Source organism: Acinonyx jubatus, chromosome A3 (genome assembly GCF_027475565.1).
Source record: "Acinonyx jubatus isolate Ajub_Pintada_27869175 chromosome A3, VMU_Ajub_asm_v1.0, whole genome shotgun sequence".
Taxonomy (NCBI): domain Eukaryota; kingdom Metazoa; phylum Chordata; class Mammalia; order Carnivora; family Felidae; genus Acinonyx; species Acinonyx jubatus.
In genome coordinates this window covers 23354107-23375569 of record NC_069388.1, presented here as the reverse complement: position 1 = coordinate 23375569, position 21463 = coordinate 23354107, and the positions used below count along the sequence as shown (strand labels likewise).

The following is a 21463-nucleotide window of genomic DNA, read 5'->3' as shown; positions in this document are numbered from 1 at the left end:
CAGCAGGTACTCAGAAGTTCTGTTGATACCACCGGGTCCCATGAAAGCTCCCTGCTTCCCTAAGTGCCCTATCACTGTTTTTCTATTGCCTGCCTCTCACTAGACAATATAGGATTTTTTCTAGAGGCACTGGTGTGGTAACTCCTTCTTTTAGGGCCCTCAGAGAGGTCCCAGCTGTGCCCTTTTGTGGCCTCTGCCACAAGCCCACCATGGCAGATGGAAAAGCTGGGCTGGTCTCTCAAAAAAAACACAGCATTTGCTTTGCCAGTTGCTACTTCTGTCTGACAGTGAGTCCAGTCAACAGTGAGTCTCAAGAGTTTTGTGTGGGTGGAGCCCTCTGGCCACAGTGCCTTCTTCCAGCTCTAGCAGATTTGAAGAATGGTCAAACAGAAGTCCTGGCTTCTGGGGTTCTCTACCCTCTGGGTCTGAAAAGCCCCACTGTGTGGTTTTTCCAGCCATCAACAAGCTGTTCCTGCTGGCTTCTACCCAAGAGCCAGGGCCTGGCCTTCCCATCCCTGGCTGTTGAAGGCTTAAAGGCTATGGACACAGGTGAATAAGGGAATAACTGTGGGGTGAGGCCCCTTCAGCTCCAGAGGCCAAGCCCATGAAGCAGAGATGTGACTCATGGGACAGCCTGAGCTGATGAGCTGTCTGGAGCAGCTAAGGCTTCTAGTGGCTACATGAATCACCAGCTTGGGGTTCTAGGCCAGCTGTGCAGGCTGACTCACTGGGAGACCCTGGAAAAGCCTCTATGTTCCTCTTCCTTGCCATTCAGCTCACTCATCTATAAAGTATGGATTTCCCATCAATACAGGATCAAGGAGCAGAGAGATCAAGAGGTGAAGTAGCCATGGTTTCAAGAAAAACTATGTAGTGAAGCAGTCCTCACTCTGGAGTTTTCTCTTAGAAGCTCTGGTTTTAGGGAGCCCTGGGGGACCAGGGGGATGGGGAATGAAGTAGGAGGACGCTGTTTGATTGTGGATAGCATTCAGTGGGCAGAGGCTTGAGGGTTTTTTATGGAATTCTGCCTGGAGTCCAGTCCTGCTAGAAATCAGAAACAGGAAACATGAACCTTGAAGTTTCAATGTGAGCACAGAGAGGGCTACAGTGGGCGACTGCACTGTACCCCATTCCCATATCCTACAGGACTACGCACACCCAGTGTCTCCCACTGCACTGGGCACACAACAGACAATCAAATGTGTAGTGAATGAACGCCTAAAAGTGTTTGAAAGCAGGAGATTACTCAGCGCCTCTTCTTCTTCTATCCCATTCCCTACCTCCTGCCTAGCTCATGGCTGGATACAGAGAAGCTGTTCTCTATCAGTGCCTGGTGTGGACATGATGTGGTCAGAATTCCCTCAGACTGGCCTCTGGGAACTCAACCTCTCATGATCCTCTGAAAGTCCAGCATCTACAGACCTCAGGAAGGACCTGCTTTCCATGAGCCTCTGGAAGAGGTGTAGGGCTGCTCACCTGTTTCCTCACATACTCCACCAATAACTCAAGCTGTCGAGGATCTTCACATTTCTGGTTGAAGAAGGTTCTCCAGAGCGCAGCAGCTAGCCCATGGTCATCTGAAAGGATTCCCTGGAACACAGAAGACAACTGGTCTCCTGGGGACCATGGCAGAGCCACAATACAAAAGCTGGGACTATTGTAAACATAATGGCAAGCACCGCATTGGCTTGGAAGGACCTTACAGATACCACAAAAAGGCCTTGTGGACCTTATATACACCACAAGAAGGAACGGGGCAGCTACACAATAGAACTGGAAGAGGTCTTCAGAGAGCATCTGATCCAACCCTTTCATTTCATACAAAGGAAGGACACGGAATCCAGAGGGGCCAAGTGCCTGGCTAAGATTGATGCAGAGATGGGGTTTATGTCTGGTCGCCTTCCCAGGCTACAGTTCCCTCTACTCTCCTGCACTGTACTCGACCCAGCGATACCTGTGAAGCTAAGAAGAGAAACAGTGGCACATTGCTCCCACCACCGTCCACAAGGAACAGGCACAGAGTATTCTGAGGGGGTATTTCCCCCCAGAAACAGAGGTGGGAATACACTGCACCTTCTCTCCTAGTGCATGGACACATATGCAAGGCAGCCGGCTCTCCGGGGAAGGAAACCAGGCACCATGACCTCACTGTCACCCATCTCTGGGTTGGCCATGGCTTGTCCTGCCTCTCCTCAAGTAGAGGAACAGGCTCACTGTCATGGGCCACAGAGGGCATGCTCAGACACTGTGTGCATGTGTGCCTAACATTGTCCTTCCCAGCAGAGACAGGGGCTCTGTTGGGAAGTCCAAATATCAGAGACTAATCGGCACTTGGGCCATGGACTAGGGCCATTTACTAGTTTGGATCTCTAAGGGAAGGAGAGGGGAGGTTCCTGCTTCCTGGGGTGAGGGTGACTGAAGGGAAAGGCCCCAAGAAGTTGCTCTGTCCAGGTGCCAAGGTAATGTGGAACCAGACAAAGCACTGGCTGGGATTTACAAGTCATAAGGCTGGATCAAGTCCTGGCTCTGCTACTACGAAGCTCAGAGATGGTGGGCAATTCAACACACCTGAGTCTCAACTTGCTCCTCTATTAAACGGAGATGAAAATGCTTTCCCTACGTACGGCATCTTTGCATTATGAAAGTGAGATCATGTAAAGGTACTCTGTTAAGTGTAGTACAATCAGATACAAAGACCAGGAGCTGGCTTTGGCAGGCAGCTGTGGATATGGTTGAAACAACAGTGAGATCTAGGGATCAGACCACCTAGGTTCAAACAGCAGCTCTGTCACTTGATAGTTGTGTGGCCCTTCAAAAGCCAGCCCTTCCTGAGTCTCAGCTTCTCATAGCTGAACAAACACAGTAAGACCAAGCCCACAGCATTGTTGTGAGAATTTGGAGATAATGGCCATGAAAGGCTCTGTAAATGGCAAATCACTGCACAAAGACCCCAGATTGTGTATTCAATGTGATGCTGTGGACTGGTCTCTGGGACAGGGCAGCATATGAGGTCTGACTTCAGGCCTGCTGCCAGGAAGGGCCAAGTCTAGGATGGGGTGCTGACAGTTTGGTGGAAAAACATTCTACCGGTTCCAAATGCTCCCTGCTAAACACCCCTACAATTCCACAGCTTAAGAGACTGTGCTGGCACAATGGCTGAGTCAGGAGAACCAGCTTCTTCTGGCAGATGGGGACAGGGCCTAAGGACAAGCTCAGGCACATCACCATTCTCCAAGTTATTTGCTAACCCAACAGCCTGCCTGTGTCCACAGTGCCCTGGGCACATGCCAGAGTGCTGCTGGAAGCGACCTACATGTGCTACATGGGAAGGAACAGGCGTGAGAACAGGTGTCGTGAGGACTTAAGAGTATGAGCACAGAGCACAGGACAGTGAAAGCCCTGGGAGCCATGGCCTGCTGCAAACAGGTACCCTTGGCAGTGGGTGAGATGGTTGGGAAGGGGCAAGTCCATAATCAGTCAGAAAGAAAAGGATGACTCAGGACTCAGATTAACAGTGATAACAACCTGACTATTCCACGTTGTCAGAGTACCTTCACATACCTGGCTCCTAATGCCTATGTATATTGAGAAGAACAGATACTATTATCCCCATTTGAAAGATAAGTACACAGAGGCTTAGAGGTTATCTAGCTAAATGGTGGTAGACTTAGGACCAGAACACACTTGTGAAGTCAAGGGATGGTGCCTGACTAACTGGTTAGGACGCAGTACCTGCACAGAGTGGGAGTGCAATGAAATTGGCTGAATAAATCAATAAGCCCAACTTTAGCTTTCTTTCCACCAAACCAGCAGTAAGTCAGAGAGAAAGCAGGAAAGGAAAAAGGGTACTTGGCAGCCAAATATTAGTTTGCAGAGTAATCTTCCCACAATCTACTAGGGGCCTACTTATTTTGCCTCACAACACAAAAAAGCAGCATCCTTCAGAGATTAAGAAACCTAGGCCTAGAGTAATTGAGAGGAAGCCTGTGGCTCGAAGGCCCTGGTTATGATTAAGGGTTTGGAATGGCAGTCTCACTCAGAGAAGACTGACTTGTGACACCACTATGTGCTTAGCATGATGCTGAGAACACAGTATCACAGCAAAATGGTCTCAGCCCGCAGGCAGCTTGCAATCTAGTTGAAGGGACAAAGCTAGTGCACATTAAACAGAAGCACAGGATCAAATCCTGGAGAATGAACAACTGCCAATCTGTATAGGGTGACTCCAATGTATACTCTGTACATGGTTGGCTCCTCATTATTCAGTCTTAGCTTCTAGGACACTCTATTTGAAATTAGATATTTATTTGCTTGTTTACTTGTTTACTACCTGTCTCCCCATTAGAAGGTAAGCTCCAGTAGGAAAGAACCAGACCATGTTTGTTTTATTCACCAATACATTCCCAGTGCATCCCACATGGTAGGCATTTAATATGGACAGATAGATGATATTGAAATTCAGAGTAAACAAATACAGATCTAGAGAGGTCAGGGAAAGCTTTGTGGAGAAGGAGGCCTTAGAGAATAGAGAATATTTGGAGAGCTACAGGATATTCTAAGCAAGAGAGAATATATTAATTCACTGAACATTTACAGAAAGAGTATCTACAAGGCCTGATTCAGGCCTTGAATCAGGTCCTCAGGCCCAAAGCTGACAGACTTGGCTACTGCCCTCCATACCTAGTTGTCCAGGAGAGTCTCAGTCAGGCACAGACAGTCACAGCATGTCTGTGGGGCAGTGGGGCAAATGGCCTCACTTTGGAAAGGTTACACACTAGGAAACAATGGGAGATATCAGTGGATAGGTCACACTGGGGACCACTGACAGAAGGCTTGGAAATTCCATGGAGGAATTTGAACCTAACGGAGTAGCAAACAGGAAAGTTCCAAAAGTGGCCATTGTCAGGGCACAACCCAAGCAACATTCTAGGAAAAGGGTGCTGTAGAACAGCACCGTCCAATGGAACTTTCTGTAACAATGGAAATGTTCTGTCCAGTAGAGCAGCCACCAGCCACATAAAGTTATTGAGCACCTGAAATGTAGCCAGTGGGACTGAATTTTCAATTTTATTTAAGGAATTTAAATCAAAATAGCTGCATGTGACTAGTCTTAGGACAGCTCTCGAGCCCATGACTCGCAGTGTGGTCTGCAGATGGCTGCACCATGTCACCTGCGGCTCGTCTGCCACGCAGAATCTCAGGCCTCACTCCAGACTTGCTGAGTCAGAATCTGTGTTTTACCTAGGTGATTTGTATGCACATTAAAATTACCTGGGCAACTTTCACAACAGATGCCCACCTAGAGCAGTTAAATTAGAACTTTTGGGAGATAGGGCCCAAACAATGGTATTTCTAAAAAGTGCCCCAGGTAATTAGTATATTTCCCAAACTTTCCCACTCTAAACAGTCACCTGGGGTGCTTGCTAAAATACCAGGCCTCACTCCTATTGAACCAGAACCTTCAGGGAGGTGCTCAAGAATTTGATTTGAAGAGCTCCCCAGGAGACTCTTGTGATCAGGCATGTCTATAAGATGGCTCTGCCAGGATGGACTGGGATAGGAGGGACAGAAAAGAGACACAATTCAGAACACCTTTATTAATATTGGTGAAAGGAATCAACTGAGCCATATGCAATAAAGAACTCAAAAAAATGCTAATAGTTATATTTCTTCAATTCTAAGTCTCATTCTTCTATACACTGTAAGCTTTCTGAAGTCAGAATGCAACTAATTTAACAATTAACGTGTAGGGGTGCCTGGATGGCTCAGTCACTTAAGCGTCTTACTTTAGCTCAGGTCATGATCTCATAGTTTGTGGGTTTGAGCCCTGTGTTGGGCTCTGTGCTGACAGCTCGGAGCCTGGAACTTGCTTCGGGTTCTGTGTCTCCCTCTCTTTCTGCACCTCTCCCACTCACACGCTGTCTTTCTCTCTCAAAAAAGAAATAAACATTAAAAAAAAAACAAAAAAACAATGTGTAGATCTAAGCAGTTTTTCTCAACTCCCATCCCACTCCTGCAAGGCTCATGTTCAATCAATGTTATGTGTGGTAGGCTATGGTTCAATGTGTGGTATGCAATCTAAATTGCTCTCTGATAACTGAAGATATCTGGCAGACTGAGAATCAAGAGCCTAACCAAATCCCTTAATTTTTTTGTAAGCTTATTTCCTGGCTTTAATTATTATCTTCAGGCTGATGACACTTCCCCCAGCCTGAACTCTAGTTTCCTATTTTCATCCTTTATGCATTTTCTCCCTTCCTCATTCTTCCCCTACCACACGCCAAGTATCATGCTACTAGGCAGTAGAAATGCAAACACAGTAGAGACTGCCACTACCCAGAAGGAGTCCCCACCCAGCCAGGATGACAGTTAACACTAATGTAGCAAGTGGAGTCCAGGGAAGGTGGAAGGAACTGAGCCTAGGGCGGTTCCAGGCCTGTTTCCCAGAAGGGGTGATGCTTGCATTCAATCTGGAGGTCACCACAAAATGAGCATAAAAGCACGTTTTGTTAAATAGATGAGGTATGATGAATACTGGCAGTGCACATATAGGTGTTCATTACACCATTCTTTCATGTTTTCGATGTGTTTGAAATTTCTGTAGTAACAGCTAGGGGGAAAAGATGAGACACATGCTCTAACATGGATGAAGCTTGAGGACATTACACTAAGTGAAGTAAGCCAGGAGCAAAAGAATAAAACCTGTATGATTCCACTAACATGAGGTACTCAAGAGTATTCAAATTCATAGAGACAGAAAGTAGGTTGGTGGTTCCTAGGGCCTGGGAGGAGGCTGAGAGAAGAGTAAGGGTTTTAAGGGGGATAGAGCTTCAGTTTGGGAAGATGGAAAAGTTCTGGAAACACATGGTGGTGACTGTTGCTCAACAATGTGAATGTACTTAAGGCCACTGACATGTGCACTTAAAAATGGTAAATTTGAAGGGCATCTGGGTGGCTCAGTCAGTTAAGCATCCGACTTTGGCTCAGGTCATGATCTCATAGGTTGTGGGTTCAAGCGCCACATCAGGCTCTGTGCTGACAGTTCAGAGCCTAGAGCCTGCTTCGGATTCTGTGTCTCCTTCTCCCTCTCTCTCAAAAATAAATAAACATTAAAAATTTTTTTTAAATGGTAAATTGAATGAGACAGATCTAAATGTTCTGACATGGATGGATGTCAAAGATACATTGTTCACTGAAAAAGGCAAGGTAGAGGATAGTGTATGTAGTGTAACTTCCATTTGTGTAAAGAAAATAAATATATATGTGCTTGTGCATGCAAAGGTAACGTCTGGCAGGACACCCAGTAAACTATTAACAAAGTTTTCCTCTGGGGCAGGGAATTGGGCAGGAGAGAATGGGGCCTTCTATTTTCTACTTCAACCACTTATGTACAGTTTTATGAGTTTCTGATGAGTATATATTGCTTTTACTTCATTTTTAAAATTATTTAAATGTATTATTTACTTTTGAGAGAGAGAAAGAACGTGAGCAGGAGTGAAAGAGGGAGTGAAAGAGAGGTAGACATAGAATCCAAAGCAGGTTCCAGGCTCTAAGCTGTCAGCACAGAGCCCGATGCAGGGCTCGAACTCATTAGCCGTGAGATCATGGCCCGAGCCAAAGTCGGTCGCTTTACCGACTGAGCCACCCAGGCACCCCTACAGATTGCTTTTATAATTAAAGTTAAAAGACTGTGTGATTTGTCTGGCAGACCATGCTGTTTACATGTGTGTGTCTTCCTGTCTCTGGTGGCACCTGGGGCCAAGAGAATGACTGATTTGCCTTTGTCGCTACATCCAGCACGTGACAAGGACTCAAGAAATGCTTCTAGTTGAATGATTTGACCATATTCTATAGTGCTTTCTTTCCCAAGCACTAGGCAAACTTCTGGGTAGAGTCATTCCTGTTGCCAAGTCAATGAAGATGAGGAAATAAATACCAAGCCATAATAGTGGGTAGTGAGTGATGATGTCCCCTTGAAGGTTTCCTCAGAGTTTCTCATCAAAAAAGTCTTTTGTTGGGGGAAGCCCATGTTCTGCTTAAGGCTTGGCAAATGACCTTACCTCATCATATCCCAAGATGGCTGCATAGAAATTGTTTGTCATAAGGATCATATTCTTCTTCAGGATATAAGAATTAACCTACAGAAACAAAATGACAAAAACAAAAGTATGAAAAAAGGGGAAAGAAACAAAAAATATGATTTTTGCCTCTTAACAATCATAGACTCTTAGTAGAACAAAGAGAGAAGGCCCCTAACAGAGCGAACTGCTAGTCCACCCTCATTTCCCTGATCTGTCTGGATTCTCCCCCTCCCCCATTTGACAGTTTCTTTTAGATTTTGATCCTAAATTACACAAATCAGTAAGTCACTGTAGTGAACTGAGCCACAGGTATGTGTCAGGCTTTTTGCTAGACCCTATGAACACAAAGTGTAAGAAATGTTTTTCAGCTGAAGGAGCAAACCGTCTAGTATGGGAAAACAGGTATGTAAAAAACAATTAAACTGCAGTATGTTACCTCAAATTCTATTCCAGAAGTGGTGAGCAATAGAGGAATTTTAGTATAAATGATCTCTGCTCTGGGAGCAGGGAAAGAGTTCTCCTGGAGGTAAGACTTACGTGGACCATGAAGGAGAGAGGATATTCTAGACAGAGGGAACATGGTGTGCCAAGGTGCAGAGGCAGGGAAGAAAATATTTGGGAAGTGCCAGGGAAGGCAAATGGGAAGAAACTGGAAAGGTATGGTGGAACCAGGTTAGGAAATGTCGAAGGGCTACTGAAAGGAGCTGTGGTGGTGAAAGACAGAAGGAAGTTGTCAGAGGTGCAAAGAGGAGGGAGAGAGGCAGGACCAGGAGACAGGAGGAGAAAGGAGAGCCCCTGAGGCTATGCAGAGGAGAAGAGAACAAGTTGGGCTGAAGCAGTAAGGCTGTTAATCTTGAGAGACTGCTTTCAAATACAATTGCAGTGAGACCATTGACACCATGGAGGAACTACTCTCAGAGAACGGCCAGGTGGGCCCTCACCAAATGTCTTCAGTAGGGTCAAAACTCTGAGCTCCAGACCTCTAGGAATATGCTTGAGCAGGGTCTCTGTTTCATTCCTTGCTGGGGCAGAGCAGAAAGCCTGGTGTAATGTGCAATAAGCACTGAGTATTTAAACTGACAGGTTTTAGAAACAGCCAAAAGTTATATGGAACTTTACATGGAGAGTAAGATTTGTGGTTAACAATCCTGACCATTTACTGAGCAGCTGGTATGCGCCATGTGCTTTATGGACATCATCTCCTCTAACTGACACTGGAACTCAGGTGGTAGATGTGCTATAGTCACATTTTTATGGACAAAGAAAACTGGGCCTAAAGCAGGTAAAGTGACTGGCCCAAGGTGCCACAGCAAATTAATGATAAAGCTGAGATGAGTATCCAGTCAGTTTGAATCCAAGTCCATGTGCTTATATTTCATCAGGTTCCTGCCTTCAGCAAGATGATTTTATTTTGGATCAAAAACCAAAGACTGATTGATTTAATCCTGTGGTTCATAACTGGTCTCTGAAGAAGAACAGAAAGAAGTAGTGAAAGGACCTGGATTTAGTCAGAAAACCTGGGTTGAAGTTCTAATTCCGCTATATTCACAGGATGTGACGATCTTGGGCAAATCCAATAACCTTTCTGAGTCTATTTCCTTGCCTTTCGAACGCCCTGCACACATCGCTGGTTTAAATAGCAAGTGAATGAGCACGTATTCATTCATTAATTCAACAATATATGCCGAAAGCCTCAGTAAGCTGTAAAGTGCTCTGCCAATGCAATGAATTATGAGTAATACCTTCTGGTTTATTTACAAAAACTAAAACCAGTTCCAATAGTCAGGGATAATTTTCAAAAGGAAGAGAGAACGGTGACACTCAAGACTGGAAACTGTGAGACTGGATGCAGCTGGTAGTACAATCCATGGCCTTTCCCTCCTACATTCAACCCAAGCCAAATCAGACCTCCAGCCTTCATGTTCCCAGAGCTCTGTCCACACTCTTCCTCTGGATGCACAATATAGTTTAGAGTTGCTTATGTACCTGTTCTCCCACTAGTCTGTGAGCTACTCAAGGGTCATAACAAACTCTGTCTGATTAACCTTGGCACCCTTGACACCTAGTCCAGGGCCTGGCCCAGAGCAGGGTTTAAGACTGGCAGGTGGATGACTGCATCCTTACCATGGTCTGAGCGCCAAGCATAGTATGTTTTGTCCAATGACACCCTTTTGTTTCCCCTTTTTTGCTGCTTGAGTACCCTGCATGTTTCTGAAATTTCAAAAATATATACTGCCTAACTTCTTACACCATCTTCCAAAATGGGCTGAGGCGAAAGGAAGAGTCCAGAAACAAGCCAGATCTAGAGTTCGTTCCTTCTGAAATATGAGGATGGGACTACAACCCACACCTGCTGATACCCATTTTGGAGCTCTCCCTACTCCCATACAAGTTATTCTCCTAATCGTGCAAGAAAAATCAGAGCCACCGACAGACGTCAGAGATGTCAAACACAAAGGCAAATCTCTCTGAGGCAAACATTCACTGAACCTGCTCAGCAGAACTGGTTTATGTGTTGCATCTAACTAGTGAGCTGTAGAGCTGGAAGGCCCTTCAGAGATCACCTAGCTCGATTCCTCTGAGGAAATAGTGAACTGGCACCCAAAAAGGGGTAGGCACTTGTCTGAGGTCACACATAAAGTTAATGTCAGAGCCAGGATTAGAACCTGATTTCTAGATGAATGCTTTACCTATTTCACCATCTGTAGGGCATTTCCAGAGATCACCAACACATTAATCTGCAAACCTCAGTTTTCAGCAAGGTCCAGTTACATACATACATACACACTTTCTCCTCTTGGGATGCACCTGCATTCTGGCTGGCTATGACCCAGGAAGAATGGACAGCGGGACAAGAATTCCCTATTAGCAAGGCTCCAGCTACCTCCAGTCCCATATTCTAACTCCAGTGACCTGTATGTATGGGACCTCCAGTCCCATATTCTAACTCCAGTTGCCTCTCCCTTTCCCCTCTAACTGAGATGGCAAGCAGCCACAGCTAGGAATGGCTTTCAGATATCATCACCCAGGCTGGATTAGATCATGAAAAGGGCCCTTCCTGGAAGAGGGTGGAAGCTCGATCAGTGCAGACACATGATCTGCAGGCAACAGGTGAGGGTGAGTGAGAACAGCTTCCTGAACTACTGGACTCATCCCAAAGGGGCCTTTCTAGCCAGTCCAGCAGCTACAGGCAGGGAGCTGGATATTCCCTCCGGTGAACCTCTGTTGGGATTTTATTTCCTCACTGAAGCTTTTGTTTGTTGGTGTGCAGGTTCTGTGTCCCCACTGCCAGATGATTCTGTAGGGAGCGCCCTGCCCATGAATACACAGATGGGACAAACCAAATGAGAAGCTCCTCCCAGATAGCATTGGGCTGTTCTCCTAGTAAACTCTTATCCTTTTCATAATGCTTTGCTTTTCATAAAAAACCCATACATACAGTACCACCACAAGGAAAAGGTTCCTTTTATATCAGTTACTCATATTTTCCCATTTATTTAAGCTATTAAAATTCATGCAGATATTTTATAAGCCATCAGGATTTGGTGACTGGTATTACTGAATGTTTAATAATAAACTAAACAGAAGAAATCAGAGGGTTAAATGATGACTGCAATTCCTGTAATGACTTAATTAAATTTTTATTGAGTACATAAACTATGATGTCATTTCTAGCCAACCATGGGTCTGCTTTCCCAGCATGTCACAGGGTGGGAGCACTCAATAGGAGGCGAGGCTAAATGAGCAGCAAGTCTCAGCTGAAATGGGGAGGGGAGCAAGGCTCATGTAACACACTCAATAAATTATCCGTTCATTTTTAAACAAAGTCCATGAGTTATAATATATTTGCCATGCACTTTTTATGACATAATAAAAATGTTACCTTAAGGATTACTTAACACATACTACAAATGTTATAGCAGAGGCAGGCACAAGGGGCAAAGAAAACAAACACGAGCAGGCCAGGGACGGGTCCTGGAGTTTACGTCCCAGGGGGAACAGCATAGTATATTAAAAAGGGAATGCCAAAAAGGGGGTGGGGAGATGCAAGAGTTCAGGGTTACTAATCAGCAGATTAATGAATGAGACAACCAACAGGGAACACAAGCAAAACAATAATGAATCTTGCAAGGCACATGTTTAATTAATATCGTATTCGCAAGGAGGAATATTAGCTTTAAAGACACGCCAGTTCATTTGAGGCCAATTCGCTGCCCTCTTTCCCCTTTTTGCTGTTGCTGCTCTTAAAGACGTTTATGTGACTGCTTAACAGAGGAACCAGATTATGTGGATGGAGGGAATGACAGAGGATCAGGTTTAAACTCCTCCATGAGCTCTACAAGGTTCTTTGTGATCTGGTTCTTGGTCATCTTTCCTGCCTCACCTCCTCCCACCTCCCCACTTTCGGCTGACTCTTCAGTCAGAGCAAACTATGTGCTACTTCCACAAATACGCCTTGCTCTCTTAAGCATATTGTTGCTGGCAATCTTTCTGCCTTCGTTATCTACTGGGATGCTAACTCCTTCTTATCCTCTAAGACATAGTTTATAAATTATACCTTCTGCAAAGCCTCCTCTCTCCTCAGTCTATGGTGCCACAAAAATTCCTGAAACAGGTCCCATTGCTCACTGTTTACCATGTGCCAAGAACCATGCAAAAAGCTCCAAGCATGCGAGCTCACTTAATCCTTCCCAATGACTAACTCTGTGAGACAGGTACTGTTACTATCCCCACTTTAGAGAAGAGGAAACTGACATTTGAGAAGCTAGGAAATAGTGGGTCAAAATCAGAACACAGAGCAGTCTGACTCCAATGCTATCTATGGTGAAACAAACACAATAAATAATGTGGCCACCCTTCATGTACCTACAACTTAGGTGATTTGTAGAGGCAGGACTAAGAACAGCTAATAGAGTCTTGGGTAAACACAACTCAGAGATTCCCAATTCCAATGGTGGCTAGAGATGGGTCACCCGATGGGTCATCAGTGGCCGATTACTGATATCCATCAGACATCGCTAGTAAGCTAAGCCTCACTTCTGGTAAAACTGGGCCGGGGGTGGAGGTGTAGGGGAGGGAGCAATGGTGTGACTGTGATGTGAGAGGACAGAATGGAAGAAGGCTGGTATGGACAACACAACTGATGCACATGAAAGGTAAGAAGAAGCTTTGCAGCCACTGGCTTGAGGCAAAGTTGCTAACAGTAACAAGTTAATAAGAATTGGTTGGAATCCGGGCACCTGGCTGGTGGAGCATGGCGGAGCATGTGACTCCTGATCTTGGGGGTTGTGAGTTCGAGATCCACACTGGGCGTAGAGGTTACTTAAAAAACAAAATCTTTAAAAAACAAAAACAAAAACAGAATTTGTTGAAATGAACGAATGATAAAATGGGGCCAGAGTTGCTGACTAAAGCATAAGGAATATACCAAATTCATCATAAAGCTACAACACAGTACAAAAGATTGCAGGTCAGGTCTTTCTAGCAGTCAGAAATGGCATCAGCAATGCTTTCCAGCATCAACACCATGGGCCACACTGATTGCATGGCAATAGGCTAATGTGCGTTGATCATCAACCAGTCTATTAAATTTAATTTTAGAAATGAGCTCACTGTAGACTATTATGTGAAACACACAGAAACGGGTGAGAGGAGAAAGAAAGAGAGAAAGGGTATATGGAGAGACCAAATACATGGGTGCAGATAACTCACTTACTTGCATTATGACTAAATGATTTACCGAAGCTCTTTTAGCAATGACCGCAAAATACAACGAATAAAATTCTGTGTGTCTGCTGTGTGTATGTGTGTGTTAGGCAGATCTAGAGGAAACTGTATTAATACCAAGAAGAAAAGGAAAAATAATAAAACATGAAAAGATGGACAGTTTCAATGTCTTCCTCCCTCTTTAGAAAATGATGTGAACATCTGAGTAAAGCATATTTCAGCTGTGATGAAAAGCCAACCTAAAACAGGAGATAATCCTTACATCTCATTTTAATAAATGATTTCCAACTTTTAATGGCACAGAGAAGCTTACTACACTGAAATGCCTTTTTTCAATTATTTATTTATTGGGACACCTGGGTGGCTCAGTTGGCTGAGCAGTCAACTATTGATTTCAGCTCAGGTCATGATCCCAAAGTCATGGGATCAAGCCCCTTATTAGGATCAAGCCCCGCGTTGGGCTCCGTGCTGAGTGTGGAGCCTGCTTAAGATTCTCTCTCCCTCTCTGCCCTTCCCCGTTCTCGCACGCTCTGTCTCCAAATACATATATACATCCATACATTATTTATTTACTTACTTATTTAAAAAATCCCAGCCTAGCAGCTTGGAATCTGCATATTCAAAATTTGTATAGCCTGATCATGTCATAAAAAATGAGGTACGTGGTTTGGCAGGCATACCTGCTGAACCACTGGCTTTAATTTCTGATGGTTATAAAGTACAGGAGCCTTTTCCTCAGGCTTGGAAAACAGCAAAGCAAGAGCCAGCCATCCTTGAAAATTACAGTCATTTACCCACTTGACAAGGCATTCAAACACCTCAGTAAGTCTGTAACTATGTTGAAAAGAGCTGATGAGGGACCTTATGGTCCTGGGAAGATCAAACTACCCACACCAATTGAATTTGCTTCTATGTCAGAACATACAGATAAGAGGAGGGTAACAGCTATAATCTACTCTGATTTCTGAAATTTTTGATTGCATCCCACATGACAAGTCTCATGCATACTCCAGTTATAGGGGTTATATTAACATAGACTTCAAAGAGTCACTTTTAACAACAGCACTGACAGCACAGCACCAAATTCTAAAGGAAATAATTCTGGGGTCTCCACTGAAAATGTGTGCTGATAATAATTACAATAGTGGTAGTGGTAACATGAACACATCACATATCACATTTGATTTGATAATGAGTTCATATATACAATCTTATTTGTGCCTCACAATCATAACCTTGCCCTTCTAGGAGTTCACAGCCTAACTGCTACTGTTGTCCTGATTCTATAAACAAGTAAACAAAAGTTCAAAAATGTTAAATGACTTTCCCCAAAGTCACACCCTGCTTTCGACAGTGCTAGGACTTTTATCTCAGACAGCTGGATCCTAAATCTAGTGTCTTCCCTAAAATGTCATACATTTCTGCTTCTGATGAATCATATCAGAAATGGAGAAATCACACAAGCAAAAAAGTTAAAACTGCTAATTTTGGTACTTTGAAAAACAAGAGTAAAATGCAAAGAACTATGAATTATTGAAAAGTTATCCTAGAAACAAGAAGAGATTCAACAAGGTCAAATACACAGTGGCATGTCTAGGCCAAAATAATAATAAGTAACAGGATGAAGGAAGGGTTTGACTACATATGTAGTTATAATAAAGTCCCAGAGCAGATCTCTGATCATGAACTGACAAACGAGAAAATTTTAAAGTAACGTGGACATATGAAAAGAAATTCCATGTACAAAGGTCAAAAACTTTTCTTTTCTCTATCACTGTAATAGTCAAGAGTCTTTGTTTTAGCTACCATACTTAAGAATAAACAAGGAGAAACCAGAGAAATTTCAATGAAGCGTATCAGACAGGTATGGTCACACTGGGTTACCATTGGTCACAAGCCAGGACATTCATGATTCTACAGATGAAAGAAACACCCAGAGGCTGTACCATGACTTGGCCTGTTTGCTTCCATCATCAGTCTCAATGGATCGGCAGATCTTGGAAGTACTACTCTAATACTGCCTGAGGTGAGTATCACTCACTCTGGGCATCCCTTTCTTAGGGCCCAGATCTACCCCTCCCCAACTTCATGAGAGTCGGCAGGCTGCTGACCCTGGAAACCTGTCCCTTCATCACAGAGATGGGCAGAGGAGCCCCAGCTAACCTAATCTGACTCTTACTTCTGAGCAGAGATAACCAAAGATAAAAGGCAGCTAAAGTTGGATCATCCCAAAGAGACTGTACTAAGTTCCTGTCAGTTAATACTACAATCCCTGAGCTTCCCGAGGCCTGTTGTTAAACTCTCCTTTCCATTCTGTGAGCACTAGTTAGCCTCCAATAAATGCCTTTGTTTGCTTAAATTAGCTGAAGTCAGTTTCTGTTGCTTGCAATCAATGGATATATTGTCATTCATCAATTCAATATAACCTCTCCATAATAATATAATAACAACATTAGCTAACATTTGTTGAATGCCAACCATGTGCCAGCAACTGTATTAAAAGCTTTCAGTCTTAAAAGAGGGTACAATTGTCCTCATTTTACACAAGAGGCATTACCTTATTTTCTGTGAAGCCTTTCAAGTTCCCTAAAGCTTGTTGCTTTTTCATTCACGTGGTTTTTAATATTTCCACCAGGAAGGCATATTGTACTATTTTCCTAATCTGTTTATAGTTTGCCCCCCACACTCCCTCACTGCATTAGACTGTGAGCTCCTTGATGGCAAAGATGGTGCACTGCTCAGCACATGTCTGCAGAATGAATCAATATAGTATTTCCTCTTAATCACCTCTTGTATTTCCTCATAATTCCTCCATAATTACACAATATGGTAATTCCTCATAATTACCTCTTGTATTAGTGACGTCCATCCACCTTTACAAATTTCAGGAAAGCTCCCTTGAATACAAAGATTGAGTACAAGGGTTTGGGGAAGGGTTGAGCAGATTTGTGTACTTGCTGCTGCTGTTTTCATGGTTTCCAAACACTACTGTAGCCTGAAGAGGCCCAACTCCCATCCTTTTGGTGTGTCCTCATATGGCCTCTAAAACCCCACACCTCTCTCAGAGCAGTCTCTTCCACTGGAATATTTCAAGACCACCTCTAGTTCCATGACTACCATCTGCTAGCATTCTAGACTTGAAGTCAAAATACTTATATAGAAGTTTGAAGTAAGGAGGAGAGCTTCTGATTGAACAGAGAAAGAACTTCATGACTGTCAGGGTAAGAAAACACAAAGTGGGCAATTGAGTTTTTCCTCTCTCGCTGATCATTCTTTTTTTTTTTTTTTTTTTTTTTTATGTGTATTTATTTGTGAGAGAGAGAGAGCGCGGGTGAGGGGCAAAGAGAGAGGGGATGAGAGGATCTGAAGCAGGCCCAGTGCTGACAGCAGAGAGCCCAATGCGGGTTCGAATTCACCAACTGTGAGATTATGACCTGAGCTGAAGTCAGATGCTTTACTGACTGAACTACCCACGTGCCCCTCTCACTGAACATTCTAACGAGATAGTAGTGTCTCCCAGGTGAACAGGCTAAACTTTACCAGACCTTTGATCCCTGCCTGCTCTGTAACAAGCGCTATGGAAGACTAACTAGGAAACTTTCTAAGAAGTGCCCTTCTGCTATACTTCCAAGTTTAAAAAACAGCTTATGCTCTGCTAACAAGTGCCAGTACATGAAAGTTTTGATCGGGCTTTGGTTTCCTGTTGTTAAATACAAGATTTGGGAAGTGAAAACATTTTAATTTATTAATGGTCATTTATGACCCAAATCAAGGTAGAACCAATCTGTAAGACAATTACCTGAAGTATAAGCAAAGGACAATTCCATTCACACCTACTAGTATGGCTATAATTTTAAAAAAAGGAAAATAGCATGTGTTAGGGAGGATGTAGAAAAACTGGAACTCTCATGCATTGCTGGTGAGAATGTCACATAGTACAGTGTTGTGAAAAATAGTTTGATGATTTTTCATAAAGTTAAACACAGAATGACCCTATGACCTAGCAATTCCACTCCTAAGTATATATCCCAAAGAATCGAGGCTGAGACTGAAACAGATATTTGTACACCAATGTTCATAACGGCATAATTTACAATAGCCAAAGGGTGGAAACAACCTACGCATACATCAACAGATGAACGGATACACAAACTGTGGTATCTACATGCAATGGAATACTATTCAGCCCTAAAAAGGAATGAAATGGATATATGCTACAACATAGATGTACCTTGAAAATATTACATTTGAGGGGCGCCTGGGTGGCTCAGTCGGTTAGGCGTCCGACTTCAACTCAGGTCGCGATCTCACGGCCCGTGAGTTCGAGCCCCGCGTCGGGCTCTGGGCTGATGGCTCAGAGCCTGAAGCCTGCTTCCGATTCTGTGTCTCCCTCTCTCTCTGCCCCTCCCCCGTTCATGCTCTGTCTCTCTGTCTCAAAAATAAATAAACGTTAAAAAAGAATTTTTTAAAAAAAGAAAAAAAAAAGAAAATATTACACTTGATGAAATAACTCAGACAGAGAAGGACAAATGTTGTATGATTTCCCCTTATATGAAGTACCTAGGATAGGCATAGAGGCTACAAGGCGTTGGTGGAAGTGGAAATGAGGGAATTTTTGTTGGGGATGATAAAAAAATTGGGATAGACAGGTGATGGCTACATAATATTGTGAATACATTTAATGCCACCAAATTGTACACTTATGAATGGTTAAAATGACAAATACTATGTCATGTATATTTTACTACAATAAGAAAAAAGAAAATTCCAATTACAATGATTCTTCTCACACAAGAATTTCAATCTGTGACTTAACCATGTACATACATTAAAGCCTCTCTTACAATACCTATCCCATTCTGAGCAGTAGTTTCATGACGTAACTTATATTCCTTGCTAGACTGTAAGCTGTCTGGGTGCAGAATTCTACACTGCCTTGTACATGTTCAATAAGTATATACTGAGTGCCTACTATATTCAAGGGATTACGGTATGCAGTAGACATGAAGGATGAATGAAACATAGTAACTATCCTGAAGAAGTCTGTGGTCTCATGTGAAAGAGATTCCACACACAAATGATTATAACACCTAGCACACTGTAAAAAATGGCAATGGTGAGTCTCAGGGCTAAGAGGCTTCAGAGATGAAGCAACATTTATTATATTAGGTATTAAAGGGTGAACAGGGATTATTACTTTTCAGACTGAAAGAATGGTATGTGCAAAGCCACAGAGAGGTGAACAAATACTGCATTTTCAGAGAAAAATCTGTAACAGAGATGCCATGATGGGAAGAAGCAGAAGGCAGAACTGGAGAAAGGCAGTCAGTATATGTTTGACTGGAAATGGCCCTGAATGCCACATGAAGAGGTCTAAGCACAGGGAAGTTGCATCGACGGATTTGTTCCTGAAAATTAACCCTAGAAGTATAAAGTACAGACCACAAAGTTGGGGGAAAGACCGGAGGCAGGAACACCAGAAGAGATAGGGTGCCTGGGTGATTCAGTTGAGCATATGACTCTTGATTTCGGCTCCAGTCATGATCCCAGGGTTGTGGGATTGAGCCCCACGTTGGGCTCCACACTGAGCATGGAGCCTGCTTGAGATTCTCTCTTCTTCTGCCCCTCTCCCCCTGCTCACGTGCACTCTCGTGCACATGCATGTGCTCTCTCTCTCTCAAAAAAAAAGAATACTAGAGGAGGCTGCAGCAATGGTGTAAGTGAGAGTTGGTAAGGAACTGAATTGGCATAAATGGCAACAGGAATAAAGAGGAAGGAATGCTTTTAAGAGAAATGTCTATAGCAGGATCAGCAGTGGGTGTGGAGGGGAAAAGGTGAGGAGGCCATGACTTGCACATAATCAGACCTCACTGAATGCTAGCTGAAAAAAGAATATAACAGTTATATGTAATCATAAGCTGATGACTTTCTGACCCTGGTAGCACTAAGGGCAGACAACCAGTCCTGTAGGGTTTTAGCAATCACAGTGCCCTCAATGTCTCCTGTGTTGTGGTAATGGAAAATCTTACTTGAACAAGATGTAATATGAGCAAGATGTGTACTTAGCTAGAGCCCGGCAGGCGTCTCCAGCGGAGCAGGAGTACAGAACATCAGGGCCTAGAGCTGATCCCCGTTCCCAGTAATCTGTTCACTACCAGTCAAGGGATATCATCCCTCTGGGGCCTCTGCATTCTACCTGCAGTCATGAGGTCTGATTACTGTCAGCAGGATGCTGACACACCTTAGGTTTCCAGAGACACTTGCGGGCTCCCAAATGCACCATGGACCTCATGACTGCATTTACGAGTGCAGAAAAGCTGCAGGCATGATGTTGCTTTTTAAATGATTTTTTTAAAAAAAGTTTTAATGTTTATTCATTTTTGAGAGAGAAAGAGAAAGAGAGAGAGAGAGAGAGAGAGAGACAAAGCATGAGTGGGGAGGGGCAAAGTTAGAGGGAGACTCAGAATCTGAAGCAGCTCCAGGCTCTGAGCTGAGATGCCTGCACAGAGCCCAACGTGGGGCTTGAACCCCGGACCGCGAGATCATGATCTGAGCCGAAGTCCAGACCGAGCTGCCCAGGCACCCCTAAATGACTTTTTATTAAATTTAGGCAGACTGGGAACTGTAGAACACTACAGGATGCTTGTTCCCCATCAATAACCAGCCATCTCAAAAGCACAGACTTATAAACGAAACGATTAAAATGGATAATTAACAAATTAGTAAGTTCTTTGCTAATGGAGCCTGGGCACTGTCACTTGTCCTGTGTACTGAAGATCTAAATATCCCAGAAGACCTGGAGGCAACACTGAGCTCACTGACTCCAGCCACAATCCTTTCCCACTCAGCAATTCCAAGACAGACATCATGTTGCCTGGAAAACATTTCCTGAGGATCTATGCCCTTCCCAATCTTGAGATTTCTAGCATTTTTTACAAAACAGTCCTGTCTTCTCCTTCTCTGCAGTAATGGGGAGCAAAAGAGATGGGCCACCCTAATCAACTGAATCACACATGTTAACTAGTGACTCCAGCTGAGGAGAGGAGGTCAGACCAAAGTCTACAGCCCCAAACAGGTCAGACCAAGTCTACATACAGCTCCAAACAGTAAGGTGGACATTTCCATTGTTCTCTGCAGGTCATAAAGAATGCTGGTCTTTCACTGCTGTTTCCTTACTGTTTATTGCTCAGAACCATACAATTTCCAAAACACTGATCCTGTGGTAACCTGAGAAAGAGGCTGTTCCCTGCTGTAGAAATGTAGAAATGCATATGAGCAGGGGGAGAGAGTAGAAGGAGAGAAATGAGTCAGAAAGGTGACTTACCAATTATCACCCAGCTCATAGACAGTCAAGATGTTCAGAGAAACAATGTCATCTGATTCCTAGTCCAACATTCTTTTTGTCTTAAGGCTCAAACAGAACTGCCATCCACCTGATAGAATCCTGCTGAAGTATCCTGGGAATGGCTGAGCCTGAATTCTAGTAGAGGTACTCTTGCACAAGTAATGAGGCGGTCAATGGTGAGACAAACAGTAACGTTCAGATTCCCAGGAAATGGAATGGACACTTGTCTCTATAAGCTAATTCTTTTTGGCCTCTTTTTTCAGTAAAAGGTTACTAAAAGGGTAAACATTTTATCCAAAGAAAAAAGAAA

At 43.7% G+C, this 21463-nt stretch overlaps 1 protein-coding gene across 3 annotated transcripts in view; it reads right to left on the bottom strand.

Moving 5' to 3' along the window:
- The window catches only part of LOC106973933 (ubiquinol-cytochrome-c reductase complex assembly factor 1), a 100183-nt gene that overhangs the window by 2971 nt on the left and 75749 nt on the right, over positions 1-21463 (bottom strand). For all 3 annotated transcript variants that reach the window (XM_015071104.3, XM_027069938.2, XM_015071111.3), the window contains 2 exons: positions 8061-8138; positions 1477-1590 (listed from right to left, as the gene is read on the bottom strand). In XM_015071104.3, coding sequence (XP_014926590.1) covers positions 1477-1590; positions 8061-8138 — 192 coding nt within the window. The remainder of the gene's footprint in view (positions 1-1476; positions 1591-8060; positions 8139-21463) is intronic.